General features: G+C 41.7%; 1 protein-coding gene across 1 annotated transcript in view; it reads right to left on the bottom strand.

Annotated features, from left to right (window-relative positions):
* LOC114065645 (myosin-1-like) overlaps positions 1-17,097 on the bottom strand; it is a 26,757-nt gene extending 9,660 nt beyond the window's left edge. Inside the window, exon 1 of the mRNA XM_027899702.1 lies at positions 17,005-17,097. Coding sequence (XP_027755503.1) covers positions 17,005-17,097 — 93 coding nt within the window. The remainder of the gene's footprint in view (positions 1-17,004) is intronic.
* Positions 17,098-17,575: the final 478 nt, after the last annotated feature.

The following is a 17,575-nucleotide window of genomic DNA, read 5'->3' on the forward strand; positions in this document are numbered from 1 at the left end:
GACTCTTGGGGATGGGCCTGGGCAGGGCTGAGGGTTGGACTGGATGATCCCTGTGAGTCCCTTCCATCTCAGCACATTCTGTGATTCTGGGATTCTGTGTTGGCAGAGACACCTCCTTCCAGTGAGATCCAGAGCACCAGTGGGATCCAGAGCACCAGTGGGATCCGGAGCACCAGTGGGCTGCTCCGTACAAGGCAGGCACTGCCTGCCGGGGTCCTGCCATGTGGTGTCCAGCAGCACAGGGGCTATACGTCCTGGCTCAGGAGGGGATAGAAAGGCCTTGGCAGTTTAGGGAATGGGGTTAAGAATGGGCAGGAAGAAGCAGGGCTGCAGCCAGAACCCTGTTGGCAGGGGCGAGTGCCTGGGACTGAAGCTCTGGTTCAACATATTTTCCTGGTTTATCAAACTGATATTTTAAATAGTCTACATATAGTAATATTTTTCACCCACTTATCTTCATGAGTTATAATCTTGTGCTTTTCTATACACAATCAACACATTGTCTCTGTCCATCTGACAATTGTGATAGAAGGGCCAGTCACAACCACTGAAAGCATTGTGGTTTTCTCCGTCTCTAGCTCATAACTCAAATTTTCCAACATTTAATTTTTTAATTTTTTTTACTGTAATCTAGAGCTTTAAACCCTTTTATCTGTTCAGATTTACAAGAATTCAAAGCTAAAAAAAAATTTTCTACAATGTGAAGGAAAGTTTATGATCTATGATACAGAAAAATATTCAAAATTAGAAAAATATCGAGGAGGTTGCAAATTCTTCACAATCCTTCAAAATTTGCTACATTTACAATCAAAAGGATTTAAAGGAAACAATATTTAAACATAAAAATCTGAATTTGCACAGAGGCACGGTGTCAAATTTAACTACTTTTTAAGCCAAAAGTAAGGATAAACATAGTTGCTGCCTATACACTGCTACTTCAACATTTAATGGCACTGAGCTCCGCTAAAAATGCAAGGGTCCTCATAAAAGAAGATATTTTACTTTGCCTTTTCTAGAAGTATATGACAAAACTGTTCCACCTTCCATTCATAGCCTTGAAATGAAAGTTCAAAAGTTAAAGGCTGTTTCTGCATTACTGCAAGAACAACAACAACAAAAAAAGAAGCTACAAGATCCACCTGCTGTCAAGACTCCATAGAAATCCAGTGACTAGATGGTGGAAAAAATTTCTCTTCAGTAGGATCTTGTTTTGACATTTGTGGTTGTGCTGCTCCTGCCCTCAAAGTAATGTTGAAATGACTCTTCTGCATAAAAAGTTTTATCTCATAGCAGGGATTTCAAAAGCTCAAAAAAGATTTTGGCATTGAACATAATCAAAAAAATTAGTACAAAATCTTCAGCAGTCATACTGAACTAAAATGAAGCAGAAATGTGGTAAAATGGCATAAAAAGTAGCTCAGTTTAGATGACAGGTTTCTAAACAATGTTTAGAAAAATGAATACACTGGCAGGACAGTATTAGATAATACTGTCTCACAGGAGAATGAAGGATCAAGAAGCTTATGACAAATGCAAACACATACAGAGCTTATCTCTCTCTTATCAGTGACAGAGAGTTTCATAAGATCTTTAATTGACTGGATTTCAATATGTATGTAATATAATACACTCACAACATCTCCATTTGACATGAAAAACAATTGCCATTCTGCTCATCTTCAATTGGAAAAGACCATCATGCTTAGCTGAAGAAGTGAGTTTCCCAATAGTTTGGAGACAACTGTCCAAATTTTTATTAGCTTTAGCCAAGATTGTATGAGGAAATTAAACCCTATATATTAAAGATCTAAGTGCTCATTGGATAACTAGAACTACAGACTTGGGAAAAAATAATTATATCCACTTGGACACTGAAATGTGGGCAACTCTTTTAGTGGCACTGTCCAGTCAATTTCTTATCCACCAAGTGCCCCACCCATCAAATCCTGCTCATGGGGTCCTAAAGGCAGTGGGAACGCACCAGTAGGGCTTTCAGCACAGCTACTGGAGCCCATGATGAACTACAACTCTTGTAAAATTACCTTTTTGGTAATTCTATTCTGATCCAGAGCTCTTTTGTTCAATTTCTCTCATTTAGCTCAGGGAATTACTGTGTCTTAAAGTAGCCCTCTCTTTAAAACCAGAATTTTTGGCTAGTTTATTTAGACAAGCCCACATTCTATATCCAGTGTCTCTTTCAGACAGTAAACATAGATTCATAGGCACAGGTGTAGTAGGATAATACTTTCTGGAGTTCACAGGAAGCTGTAGGCATAATTATGGCACGAAACGTCGTGTTTATTTAGTGTTTACTGAATATTTCAATCAAATAATATTTCTTAGTTGATACTCAAGGGACTGCCTCTGCTCCACACTGGAATTACAGTAGTGGTTTGTCAAAATGGAATTTATGGACACAATGAGACCTTTCTTCATGGTATTCTCTAGATCAAGTGCTGGTGAATGCAAAAAGAATATTGATATCAGAGCTTCCATTATCACCATCCCAGACAAAAGCAGTGCCTTCTCCACTCCTCATTCAACATTTTTAGGCATGCAATGGTCTCACAATATCCTTATTAACCACTAAACCCCTCCCCATTTAATACACATACACTTCCTATGAAAGAGGTGGTCTAGAGGCCACTCTTGTAAAATGTCTACAAAATGCCCCTAAAATATCTATATAGAGGCCATGGCTGGGCAGCTGTGGAATGAATGCACAGAGTGTAATGTGCAATGGCTGCATCTGAACTGCCTGTGCTCAGCCTGCCCAAGCAAACAGGGGGGTGTCCTCCCTCCCTGGAGCAGACCCTGCCCATGCACCACAGCATCAGCACATGAACTCCAAGCTTTCTGTGGCACAGCCTCTTCTTGCCTGATCCCAAGTGGGACCCACAGCCATTGGTCAGTATGATAATGGCAACAGTCATTTTCAAAAAAAATAGGCTCTCAGAGGTTCATGTCACAAGTTTGCTGTAGGCAGAGGGTGGGAAGGACCTTCTGGTCCACGGGAATAGCGTGAAATCACTAACTCTGAGTTGGGATCACACAGGGACACAAGATAAAGGTGCTTCTTTCCCTGTCACATGTGAAGTGAGCAATGACTTCTTAAAATGTACCAACCTGAAAAAGGGGCCTCACAGAGCCCCATCACTTGTTATGAAAATGCCTGTTCTATACTGGGCTCAGGAATCCAAACGCTTCTTTAAGAATCCCAGCCCAGACAGTTATTTTTACAGATGCTGGTGTCACTGCTCCTTGGTTAGGGTTTCACTGACATCTTATGAAGGAGAGCTTTGAGCGCTCTGAGGAGTGAGTGAAACATTTCTCTGTACCAGCTGCCCAGGGAATATGATATGAGCCAAATATAAGAACTGAGGGATTTATACATTTGCTTCAGACATTCTCAGTTAATTTTAAGAAATCGTTCTTTCTGCACACATGCACACACATGTGCTCACACCTTCATGTGCCCACACACCATTCAGTGTGTGCTCTGACATTTTCCTTGGGATTGGTCTCTACGGGTGTGTAGAGCCTGAAGTCCTTCCTGAGAAGAAATCTCTACATGATGGACAGAGTGACTACTTTTTCCACAAGCTTTTCTGAACACGACCATCATGATCACCCTCATCTGCCCTGTTTCATTACATCACCATCTGTCTTTGGTAAGAAAAAAAACTTCCTTGGTATAGGAAATTGAAAACTTTTCTCAGCTTCTCTGATAAAAAAGGGCCAGGAAGAGAATTTCTGCAGCACTTGTTTTGCTCTGAGATGTGGGTTTCCTTCCCTTGCAGTGGGATTGAGGTTGTAGATATGCTCTCCACACACACCCTGTCCTTTCTTGAATACCACTGGAGGGAGATCTCACACATGGCATCAGTGTTATGGAGGGAAGCAGTGGCATCACATGGTAGGCAGGGCACAGGTAGCACTGATAAATGGCTGCAGCAGTTTCTTTGTCCCTCAGTCTCTGTTGCCAAAGGCCTTGCAAGCCTTAGCTTGGCAAAACTGTGTGGGAAATGTTACTGAATTCTACGATGCAAGACATCACTTATCATCATTCTGAGAAGTGCTTTGCTATCCACCCATTAGAGCATCTTGTAAGTGCATTTGTAGTTTTGGTTACTCATCCCTGTGGAAGGGGGCTTATCCCCATCAGGGGAGGAACAACAGCCTTTTCTCATTGTCCATAGCAGGAATATTATGGATGTCTTAACAGCTGGCTTTGCTGAGTTCCCAGTATTTGCCCACAAAGACGCTGTTTTTCTGATCAGGGAAGCTGGTACTTTCTACCCTCAGGAGATACTAAACTCTTCAAATTCATGAGAACCAGAATTGTGGAGAACACTGCATGTCTACTTTTACCATGAATTATGTAGTTATAATCAAACACCAATAACTACAGACAAATCTGTGATTTCAGACAAGACTATCTACACAGAAAGGCAAAGATATCTCCATCCTAGGACAAGAGAAAGATGTACAGACTGTTATTTACCCAGCAGTGGCCCAGTGAGAGTGAGAGAGATCTCCCTCCAATATGGAACAAAGAGACAATTTTCTTCCCACTCTGAGTCTTTTTTTTCACTCATCAGATAGGGAGAGCAGAATAGCAAACATCTGCAGGCTGGGATCTCTGTGCTGCTCTCATGCTCTCCGTTCCACACCTGATGTCTGGCACAGAACACAATTTTGTGCCATCCCCTTGTCCACACAGCAGTAACCTAGCAGAAGGAAAGAATACCAAAGAGCTACGTAATTCTTCAGAGGAAACACCAGAGAGATAAAAAAGTATTACACAATATTTATACCAGCCAGAGACAACCAATGACATGCAAGACATTTGACTGGAAGGGCATGTCCCTGTCCATGCCTGCCTTGGGAGAACACAGACTGTCAAGGCTAAAGGCATCAGGAAGAACAACTTGCCATGAGGGTTCTGAAGAAGGATAAGCAGGGGCTGTTCAGAAAAGGGACTCTGGCTCACTTGTGTGTGTATGCAAACAGATCCTGGGCAGTCAAACCTGCTGCTAAACTGCAATTTCTTGCTTCCCAAATGCTCTGTAGAGTCCACCCTAGAACTGCTTATCCCTCCAGCAAAAAAAGTTCTTCTTCCCCATCAGCATATTTGCTAGGAAATACTGCCTCGATCTGTACTGATGGTTCAAGCCAAAACAAATCCCACCACAAGGCCTTTAGTGACAGCACAAGGGGTAATGAATGTAAATTTGAGAGGGTAGATTCAGTTCAGGTACAAGGAAGACATTTATTATGATGAGGGTGGTGAAACACTGGAAAGAGATGTGGTGTGTGCCCCATTCCTGGAGTCGGGTTGGATGGGACTGAGCAACCTGATCTGACTGAAGATGTCCCTGCTTCTTGCAGAGGGATTGGACTAGGTGACCTTTAAAAATCCCCTCCAGCTGAAATTCTAACACTACATATTGCCTTGTGCTTTCTCATTTTCGGTATGTACACCGTAGCTACTCTGGGGAGCACTGGTTTAAAATGTCACCTCTTTATGGCAATTCTGAGGAATTGTTGCTGAATCACAGGCCTGGGCCTGTGTCTCCTCAACAATAACCCACAAAGTGCCAGAATTTTCTCAGTTGTGTCTAGTGAGAAGGTAAGAGGCAGTGGGTAACAACTGAAACACAGGAAATTCCTTCACACATTAGAAAGGACTTTTTGCTGTGAGGGTGGTTGACCATTGGAGTTGGGTGGTCAGATGGTTTAATCTCCATCCTTGGACATGTTCAAAGACATGGCCAAGTCTTGAGCAACCTGCTTTAGTTCACCCTATTTGAGGAAGGGTGAATTTAAAACCAATGAACAAGGTAGAATGTTTTAGAATGTCTTGAAGACAAAGGTACTTGAGAATTTAATAAAGGCTTTTTTCTTGAGTTGTTTCTGTAACACAAAATTACTGTTGAATAGAAAAGAGCTCTTCTTGACTATATATATATCTTTTATAAGCCAAATGCTCTTTAGATGCCATCTCCACCTGCAGTGATACCTGAGGAAATAGTTTCTAAACACGTCTGAATTTGGTTTAGTAACTCTGATTTTATTCAACAAGAAGACACTGAACTTAGAAGAAGGACGACTTGCCTTCCTGAGTCCCACCTATTTTGGGTGGTTCTTTTTCTTCTTTGATTTACTGTCCAACAAGCTTCCTACCTGTCAACACTGACTGGTTAATGAGTGGGTTTAAAATAGATGAGAAATGCTAAGATTTGTGTCTTACAAGCCAGACAGTGTGTAGCTTTTCAAACATGCTTGTCATTCAGTAGGTACCTGAGACCCTGCCAAAATATATTCAGTAGTTGTTACTGTACGTCTGCCAGTCCAGTTAAAGTCAGCTACAAGGTTAGATTTATAATAATGAAACAAGACTAGAAGAAGAGTGGCATAGGAACACTGAACCTGCAGGAAGTCTCGCCCTCTTCTACTGTAAACCTCAACATTGCAAACAGAGGGAAATGCCAACTTTCTAAATTCTCTAAATGCAACCCTGATTGCCTTCTCTATAGCTATGGTTCAACTTCTTATTGCCTAAATAAGTGCAAGCTGTAGCTGTTCTTAGAGGGTCAGTGTTAGTGGTTTGTTCACTCAGCAGCAGTCTCAGTCTGGGGAGATGTGCCTTTCTGCTGCCTAAATCTTTTGGGATCTAGGTTAGACAGAATGTTAGCTAAAAATCTCTGCAGTTCCAGGACTTGTGATCAAATGCGTGGTGCAGGAATGCCTGGTGGTTACAGCACATGCTGAAACAGGGAACTAGCTTTTCTGAGGGCTCTCACTAGCACAAGTGATCATCAAATAAAATGCAGTGGCAATGCTCTAATCATTAGGATATAGCCAGCTTCATGTAGAACAGTATTCAGTTTTCAAGATTTGTTGACCAGGAGAGAAGCAGACAAGAGAATACAGTCAGCAGACCTGGGTTTGCAGTCAGCAAAGCTGACTTTCCTGAGCTCACTTTCCTGCTAAGATGCAAGGTACTGTGAAGGAGACGTGAACACTAAGAATGCCCAGCAAATTGCACCTGTAGTACACTCAGAAAAAAAGGCATCATGATGGAAAATTCTGAAGGAATCAATACTGACCAGATCAATGTTAACACAGCATGGAGCATGGAAAGATTGGAATTGTTAAGTATTTCCAGTTCAAATCAGATAAACCCAGGTCATATAAACCAGTCACTGGCAGTCCATGTAGCTGAAAGTTTTCAGCCCAGCTCACACTGCAAACAAAATTTTTAGAATAAATCCAGAATACCAAAAACTATAGTTGAAAAGACAAGATAAAGCCAGAAAAGTACAAGATGGAACCAGAATTAGGTGAAGATCTGGGGAGGCTGCTTACAGATTATCAAAGGAGACCTGAATCTCTGAAGTAAGAATTAAAGGCCATTATGCCCAGAGACTTCTTCAAAGAACAGGAAGAATGGCTCTGTACCAGTTTTTGAAGCAAGCTCATGGACCACATATCTGTGTCTTTGACTGTAATATAACATAGCTGGCCTGCTGGTAAAGAGGGGTTCTTAAAACATCCAATCTATCCTTCTGCACCATGACCTAAATTCCACGGGAAAGCCAGGTGAATGTCAGGATGCTTTGTTAGCAAAGGGCTCAGGAGAACTGAGCATAGCTGTCTTGGCATAGAGAGAAGGGCAGGTCTGAAAGCAGGATATTCTCTCAAAAACCTGCTGTGATCGGCACTGCAAAAAAGAAAAAAAAAGTTTAAAATGCCATTAACTGTGGCTCTAGCAGTACTAAAGTTGGAGCACTCCTTTTGGAGGAGAGTATGCAGTTACTGATGAAGAATATATTATTCTTCCCAAATAGTCAATCCAGTAAGTTGCCCTGTAGCTAAGGAGACAAGACAATGGGGATGAGTTCGATCCCTTTGTTCACTCCCCAGTGAGTCTCTGCTACAGAAAGTTTCAGATTAGTCACATGATCAAAAAGGTGCAAGGTCAGAGGCATCCACAGATCTCATTGGCAGGTTATGGGAAGGCAGTCCTAAGTACTTATGTGGATCAAGTCATTACATAGGCTCAAATGTTATTGAATTATTTAAAATAATGTAAATTTCAAAAAAAGCACTATATGATAAAAATACAAAAATATTATCAAGATGTTAATGCATTAACTTCAATGGAATATTTGAAGGTTTGAGAGATGGACAGCTTGAAATAGACAATAAAATTGCCTATGATATTAAAAATCCTTGGAATTCAGTCATCAGCTTTTCTGGACATGTAGGTTAACACCTGATTGTGGCAGGGGTGGAGAGAGTAAGCAGTAAGGAGGCTATCAGCATTGCTATAGATCTCTGTAATGACAGCTCAGGAGAAATTGTCATAAACTAGTAATTTGAGGAGGAATTAAATAGGAAGAGAAACAATGTTTTGCAAAGAGTCAGAAGACGTCGTTTCCTGACAGGTTAACTGATCAGAGGTTCATGTTATTCTCGTGGGAAACAGCCAATAGACATTTAAGTTGAAGTGATTTTGAGAGGAGCTCTATAACAAATGTTGGAACTAGAGATTATATCTACTTCCTTCATGCTCCCTTGTTAATTATGGTATATAGGAAAATGAGATACTAAGATTTTGAGCAGACTGCAGAGAACTTCCCAAGATGGCTCTGCCATCCAATATCCCACATATAACATAGACTCATTTATCACTCCAGACAGAACACTTCTCCATGCAGCATTTAAGTCTATTGATAAATCCCATTAAAAAAACCCAAAACAACAACAAACACAAACCCCCATGATCTTTGATCCTCCGCTTGCAAAGACTGCTGTCAGCTCTGCTATCAGAACTGAAAGAGAAGGCTTGGAAAGATCAGTATGGCCTGGAAACCTCATTCTGCTGCTCCCTGGGTAAAAGGAGATCTTCCAGGAGTGTTGGCAGAAGTGCCAGAACACTAATCCTTCAGAGCAAATCTTATCATGGCTGTACTTCAACTAACATGTTGCTGTGAACTCACCTGGAGACAACTTTTTTATTAAACTCGTTTGTTAAACATAGAGCTTAACATGCTGTGCTACCTTCTTAATTGGCCTCTAAGAATCTATTTGAATGTTCCTGATAAAGACTTGGTGTGCTGGGGAGGAAAGAGATGGAATTAATTTCTTGAGATAACCCAGTAATTACCATTACCAATGGAAGTTGTAGAGTCATTCTCTAAGAAGAAAGGCAGTTGGGACCAGTAATTTATATACTTATGTAAAAGGCAGTGACTGGGACTAAATGTGAATCTCCCAAGAATATTATTGATAAAGACCAGCTTGTGCTACAGTTCATGCAAGGCAGTAGCAGAGATGCCCAAACTCTTTCCTAATCTTGCATTTGCCTTCAAGAACTAATATATACAATTCCTTGTGTATTTATAAGTTAGCCTCTCTGTATAAAAAGGGAAGCAAAAAATCCTTGTCTCCATGCAGGGAATTTGGAAAATGGACCTTCATACACAGGAAGTCTTCTCTTTCCAGCAGTAACACTGTTTCATGCATAGACTAAAGCCACTTAATCCCTTGAAGAGGTTCTGAAACAGAAAAGTGAGAGCAGAAAGGTGGGTTAATGTGACTGAAAACGGGCAGCACTGCAGATGCAGCCAAGGTGAGCAATGCACACGCCTCCTACTTGCACAGCAAATCATAGGTAACTCTTTGGTGACATGCAGGATACCACTTCCTTCACACATCTGAGCAGTTGAGTGACTCCAGTTTCAGAACAGCTCAGTGAAGGAAAAAGGCTTAGAGGTATCTGAGTAAAGTGCAGAAAGCAGAGGGACAACAGGTGGCAAAAAGAGTCAGAGAAGGACAGAGAGGTGCATGGAAGGGAAATTACAGCTGCTAGCTTGACATTAGTATTAGGATGCAAATGACTCAGGAAAAGAAGTCAGGTGGCAGGTTCCTTATCTGACCCCCATCTGTCACATTGGAGAGGTTTCAGAGCATAACTGAGGTGGGGCTCTCAGACTCTATAAGTGGAAAGTACAGCTAAACTATGTTTTGCCTGAACTTTGTGAAAATATTTTCTATGCATCTTAAGCTGTTCACTGTTTCACTCATCACTGCTTCCTCGGGCATGCAGGATTAACTTCTGCATCCATGTTGCCAACTCCCTGATGCTCCCTCAGGGATTTCTCCAGCTCTCGGGGATCCCCCTGAAGCAGGGTGACCTCTAGAGGCCTCTGGGCAGAGCTGGCACACAATGAGCTTGTCGGTGCCCTGCCCTGCACACTTGCAAATCTTAGACTTTGCCTATTAGGGCTCCTATCTGAGGTCTTTCTGTATATTGAATCATATACTCCCAGCAATATGCTCTTGTCTTCCAGAGGGATACCCAGTTAAGTAGGACTGGACACTTCTACAGATTTCTTCTTTTCTCTCTTCCATGAGAAAGGCAGGATCTTTTCCAGTTAGGAGTTTCTCCTGGGGTTTGAATAGACTTGTAGGTCATGAAGAACTGAACTGATAAATGTGGCTTGTCAGAATTCATGGAGCAGAAGTTTCTCTCTGCACCACAGGAATACTTTCAGTTAACGTTATTCTGTCAATGAAACTGTGCTTATTTACTTAGGGGGCATATCACTGTTGGCCACATTATTGTAGCTCTAAGACAGCTCCGTGGAGCTCTAGGGCAGCTCTGTGGGAGTTCACCAGCTGTATCTATTTTAAACTTTCTCTCAGACACGTTCTGTTGTGGTAATTATGGACAATGCTTTTTTCCAATGACTTTGCATTACTTACCATCTAGTAGTCAGTCTGACTACACAGGGTGTTTGTACAAGCTGATCCTAATCTTCAGCATATGCCATCAAACTATAAATATATGAGAAATTAAATATACTTTAATTTATATTAGTGAATGAAAAAATATTTCCCAATATAAATAAGGAACATTTCCAGATTCACAAGAAGTAAACAATGATTTATGGTATAATGTTGGTATATGCAGGCTGAATTCTTGATGTTAAGCACCATCACCACCATAAATGTTCAGCGTATTAATCATTAATGTAGTTTCATGTTACTTTTTTGGTAAATAATAAGAAAACTTATATATTTTAATTCTAGAGTAATCATCTTCTATTCAAGTAAATAATCTGATCAAACATGTCAAGTTTTTGTACAATTCCAATAGGACTATGCATGAATGTCCAAGATCTGCTGATTGGATTCTATCAAGATAATTTTTCTGGTCACTTTAAAAATGGAAAGTAGAAGGTAATCAAATACTTCTGGAGCAAAACCAGATACAAATGTTTTAGCTTAGTTACTAAAAAAATAATGTTGACTGACATAGGCACATAGTTTCCCCCCAAATGACACTAACTATAAACAGATTTTTCTTTACAACTTTAAAACTGGTAGCATAAAAAAAGTCCAGAAAAGTTTTTTCAACAAGAGAAAACTTAAATGTCAGTATTTTTCTTCATAGGCATTTTTCTTTATCCAAGATGTTTACAGTGGCCTTAAATGTTGTTTAAAAAACCCACAAAGATACGATCTTTCTTATGGGATGCCATTTGCTCAAATTGTCTTTTGCTAGTAAACCAAATCTTCCTGTATTTGCCAGGAGGAGTATGGTGGAGGAGAATTTCTCTCTACTTGTTCCAGGTTTCCTCCGCTTTATTGTTATCTATTTGCTTATGACAGTCTGCTTCCCTTCACACGCTCTCAACCAAAGTTTAAAGGTGCAGAGGAGCTTCTGCTGTCTCAGTTACCACAAAAAGCAATACTTTATTATGCAGTCAACCCCCAAGGCTTGTCAGACCTTTACCATATTTATGGTGTTCACAAGCTTAACCTGAAATAGATTGACTAATAGTTCTGTGACTACTACACAGTTATCAAAACAAGCTAAAATCACTTCAGGCTTAGAGAAGCACTAAGATCATGCATTGTCAGATCAATACAAACCCTCAAGGTTTTTGCTATTGCAAAAAAAAAAAAAATCACACTTATTTGTCTACAATAGTGAAGATTTTAAGCTTAAGCATCTTAGCATAGAAAGAGATGGTCAGGTATTCAGAAGCAAGCCTGAAAAGAGACAAATTGATGTCAAAGTATCAGAAAACATATCCATGGTCTGCATGCCATGGCTGAGTAATTAGATGAGAAATTCCCCTCCATTTGATTTACACACACACACTCCCAACACCCCTCACATTCCTCCATACCCCCCTGTCCTCCACCTTCTGCTCTCTGCACTCTCCTGTTTCTTTTCATGTCAGAGCAAATGAGAACACTGATCCCTCTCAAGCCTCCCCACACTGCGCTGATTTTAGAGTTCTGCTTTAAATGTCTCCCTTCCTATCTTATGCAGCATTGATTTCATGGATCAAGCAGCTTGGGTTGCAAGCTGCCAAATCAAATTTATTGGGAACAACAAGGTCTTATAAACTCAATTCCAACAGTCACACGTCACGACATGTGACCTTCTCGACCAATCACATTCGAGCACTCCAGTGAGCATGCTCAAAAGAATACTTGAGGACCACAATTCTAAAATTCCTTTTGGTCTTTTTCCTGTAATGAATTTAATGCCAACATATCCCCCCTTTCTTCCTATTATTATAACAAGTTACAGAACACTATAATTTTTAAAGCTTTTTCTTAAACCTTTCTTAGCATGAACAATCCTCATTTTAACACACTAATTTCACCAACCATTTAACCTTCATAAATCCAGGTAGATTCATTTAGGACTTTTTATCTAAGGATTTGTGTGAACTTGATAGGAATTGTCAACTTTATTTCTCTGAGGGTTTGTGCGTAACATCAACTTTATTTCAAGGGGAAAAGGTTTTTAGGGGATAAGTAGTGTGTTTAGCTGTCCCCCTGAGGTGTTAATGTGGCTGAGGTAGTATTACTGAGTGTATTTTACTTAAGGCATATTTGATATAAAGTGCTTTTGAGTTCACACACATACATTTGTCCATACAACTTTCCACATGCGGCTGCCTCAGCCATTCTTCACTCATGCATACTTAAGATTTTTACTATGCCTCTGCATTTCAACCACATAGTTTAAATTTAGTAGTAGTCATCAGTTGTGTGTTTCTTCGACTCCAGTTTCTTCATTTGTCACCTCTGATGATTGTTTTTGCTCTGAAGGAGGGTTAATATAAGGCCTAACACACCCAGAAGGAATCCATCTTAGTACCTGTGGATACACAAGTGTACCATGTCATGAAGTCCACAGGTCCTGGCCACTGTCCTGATACTAAATCTATTATCATGACCAGTGGTTTGGGAGAGGAAAACACCTGAGATTTGTGTTGATGTTCCTATCTGCTATGATCTGTGTTATCACAATTTAAAATGTTTAAGACACATGATGCTTTCTACAGGGTTTCTGTGGACTATAGATAGATTCCCCCCTTTTTTGTTTTTGTAGCATTTCTTCCAATGTGCAGTGTGCTCTCTCCATGATAGCTTGTCCCGTGGGTAAGTGTGGTAAAATGGGATAACCCCCACCCGTGAGAAATGTTTTAACTTTTGAAGAACAATATGCAGGACCATTAACTGTCTTTATAGTTTTTGGAATTCCCAAAGTTGCAAAACAGCTAAGCCAGTGTCTGATAACATCTCTTGCCTTTTCCCCAGCATATGCAGTGGCATTAATGTATTTAGAGTTTGTGTCTACAGTCACATGGACATACTTTAACCAACCAGATTCAGCTATATGAGCCACGTCCCTTTGCCATATCTCATTTGCCGTTATGCCTGAGGATTAACCCCTTCTTTAGATGGCATTGGGGCAAATTGTTGACAGCCAGGACATGACATGATAATATTGGCTTGATTCACTGTGAGTTGGAACTACCTCTTTAAAGAGCATGCATTCTGATGAAAGAAGAGGTGAGACAGTTTGGCCTGCTCAAGAGTTTTGGGAACTGTAGCAATCACAGTGGCATCACCTGCTCTTTAATTGCCCTCCACTATGGGTCCTGCAGTTCTGTGTGGGAAAGGACATGTATTATATAAAAGTCAAATTTTCTATGGGTGACAAGAAATCATATAGTGTGTATTTCTGCAAACAGATAAGGATTAGTGACATCTCAAAAGAGGGCTTCGAGACATGAGACTAACCCTGCAGCATAACACGAATCAGTAATGATATTCAGTGGCTCATCACAAAACAACTCAAAGGCTGTGTGGATAGCAGCAAGCTCTAACACCTGTACAGAGCTATGTGGTCTATGCTCTGTACTTGATTGTCCCTGTGACCTGTGACAGGATTTATCCATGTCACTGCAGCCTTTTTTGACCGTCCAGACGCATCAGTAAAACAGTAACGCCTGATACAGTTTGTGGTCGGTAGCAATGCGTAGCCATTAAAGGTAAATTCCCCATTTCTGCCCAGAGTCTGTGTTTAGGAGAGTGAATGGCATGGTCAGCACTGTAGTCTGCCAACATAGCCCGAAATCCAGAGTCCGCTGTGAGAAGCCAGTCCAAGTTGTCTTTGGTTGCTGGAATGTAGATAGTCTCCAGATCCCATCCATCCATCTCCTGCAGTTGTCCTCTACTTTTAACAACAAACTGAGCAAACATGTCATTAATAGTCCAAACAGGTGGAGAATGGAGAAGAAACACCCATTCCAGAATCCTGAGGGGGTCAGACTCTGTCTGATCCCACTGGAAAAGGATGGCAAAGGGTTGAAACTTGCTAGAGATAAGGGCCAGGAGAATGTGTAGATCTAGGTGTCGTTTTCTCCCCTGCCTGTTTTCAATAGCCTGAGAGCATACCTTTAGCACCTGTTTTGCTTCTGTGGCTAAGGACCAAATAGAGGTTAGAGTCGGGTCATCTTTAAGTAATTCAAAAAGGGGGTGCAGTTCCTCTGTGGTAATGCCTAGAATCGGTCGAAGCCAGTAAATGGTTGCTGATAGTTGCTGTAAATCATTTAGTGTCATAGTGTCTGTTACCTTAAGAGTCAGTGGCTGCAGTACGATCTCCTGCTGCGTGATTGTCCATTTCAGGTAGGCCCAGGGCTGAGTTCATTGGATCTTTTCTGGACCGACCTGCAACCCTGCTTCTCAGCTTTATAGATTGTAATTCAGTCTCTTGGGCAGCAGCCACTGACATGTCAACCATGTGGTGGTAAATGATGGCTGAAGGGTGGAGCTTCTGGACAGGGTGTATGGCATTAGCTACCACTGTCTGGCAAATAGTTGGACTATTACATGTGCCTTGTGGTAAAACAACCCAGTGATATCTCTGCATGGGCTCCACATGATTTAAGGCAGGAATGGAGAAGGTGAAATGAGGAGCATCATCTGGATGCAGAAAGATAGTGAAAAAACAGTCCTTCAGGTCAATTACTATGAGGGCCACCCTGCAGGAAGCATGGCAGGTGATGGGAGTCCAGGCTGCAACACTCCCATTGGCTCAATGACTGTATTAAATGCCCTGAGGTCATGGAACATACGCCACTTGACACTCTCCTTAGGGATACAGAACACAGGGGTATTCCACGGGCTAGAAGTCAGTACTATATGCCCAGTATTCAGCTGTTCCTGCACCAGGTCTTGCAGGTGGACTAGTGTGGTGGTTAGATCTTGGCTGAACGCTAGGTGTCCACCTAAACTGTGTTACCCCCCACATACATCTTTTTTTTTTTCCAGAGGGAAAGGGAAGGAAAAAAAAAATGTAAATATGAGATTTACTAAGAAAAGACAGTTTGTATTTACACTGAGAAGGAAAAAAAACTAATACTGAAAGCACTACATACACACAGAGAAAAAAACTAACAGTATATTCTACTTCCCCACGAGAAGCGAAGTGGGCAGCTATCACAGAAGAGAGAGAGATGCTTTCTTCCTCGCCTCTTTATATCTGAGCTAACGTAACATGGTATGGAATATCTTCTTGGTCAATATAAATCAGGTTAACTAGCCTAGGTTCCCTCCCAGGAAGAGGAAATGTTATTTAGCTAAACAAACCCATGACAACTAGCCGTTGCCTCTTTGGGGGCCATTGATCAACCCAAAAGAGGTCATCTGTTTTCCATTTTAATTTGATAAGTCCATGGAATGGCTGATAAATGACTCCTGTTGAAAAACCTGAGCATTTTTTGTCATAATCTGCATAACTGTACCAAACTGACCCAAGACATCTCTCCCCCACAGGGTACATGGAATAGAAGCTATGAAAGGAGCAAATACCATGCGCAGATGTGCATTTTGTCCAGGCCTCTGCATACCACCTACTCCCAAAATGGTCGAAGTGGGGAAGACTGTGGGCCAGTCAGGAGGCTACTCTGTGTTTTTTATACTGGAAACGTCTGCACCAGTGTCTGCCAAGACTTTAAATCTGCACCCATCTATGTGACAAGTCAACAGAGGCTGAGAGGTGGAGATAGTTTTTGCCCAAAAGATTTGTGGCTCACCTGTGCTCCCAAAAGCCCCGGAGCCCCTCTTTCCCTTCCCAGGGGGTGACACACAGTAAAAAAGAAGTTAGTTGAGCAAGCTGCTGCCCTTCAGGGATACAACAGCATGGTACAGGTATCCAACCCATAATTTGACTCTTGCTTTGAGAATCAGAATCAACTACACCGAGCAGGACAAATAGACCCAACTTTGTGGTCAAAAGACAGCTGATTAAGAGGCTGTGGACCCCTGCCCTTAGGGGCCCCCACACCCCAGGGGGTATTAAATCCACAGCAGTAGAGGTTATTGGCCATCTGGAGGCCAGGTCCAGGCCAGTGCTTGCCTGTGCTGGCAGCAAGTAAGTCATGAACTGATTGTTTGGGGCCAAAGTTATTTGATTGGCAGGGGTGTGCGGCCACGCGCCCTGCCTCCAGTTTCCCTGCAGTGGAGGCTCCTTTCTGCTGACAACCTGGGATGAACATTCACTCATCCAATGCCTCCTTCTGCTGTACTTATGGCAAGTAGCCAGAGGGAATTTCTGGGACAATTTTTAACAAGGTGGTCGGTTGGTTCACATTGGTAGCAGACACTTTTCCCCTTTACCCCTTCATATACCCGTAGCTGGGCAGTTAAAGCCGTTGCCAGAGAAGCTGTGTGGTGATCAATAGACCCCACGTTTTGACAAGCCTGCACCATTTCGGCCACCGTACAACTCTCTCATTTGGGGATAGATTGTAAAGCCTGTCGACAATCACTATTAGGTTTTCATAAGCAAGCTGCCTAAAAAGCAACTCTCCTGCATACTCATTTTCAATTTGTCTGCTTAGAGAAGCTTGCAACTGGTCAAGAAATTACGTAAAGGGTTTGGTAGATCCTTGCAGGACCTTAGCAAAACACAGATTACTGTCTTTGCCCGTACTAGGAAGCCTCCGCACCACTCTCAATACCAGCTTTTCAGTAACTTCATAAATCTCCTGCAGATAGTCTACCTGGGATCCAGGCACCATGCAGGACCCCTTCCCCACTAGATAAGCACAAGTCATTCCTGCCTGCAAACTGCTCTGATCCTTTGCATAAGCTGCACAGCTTTCCCGAAAGTCCATAAGCCAAACGTTGTATTGGATCATTGTTAAAACCACTTTCAACAGCGGTTTCCAGTAGTGGGGCATAAACA

This window comes from Empidonax traillii, unplaced genomic scaffold, assembly GCF_003031625.1.
Source record: "Empidonax traillii isolate 1590-97213 ecotype Southwest subspecies unplaced genomic scaffold, ASM303162v1 scaffold685:size505991, whole genome shotgun sequence".
Classification (NCBI taxonomy): Eukaryota; Metazoa; Chordata; class Aves; order Passeriformes; family Tyrannidae; genus Empidonax; species Empidonax traillii.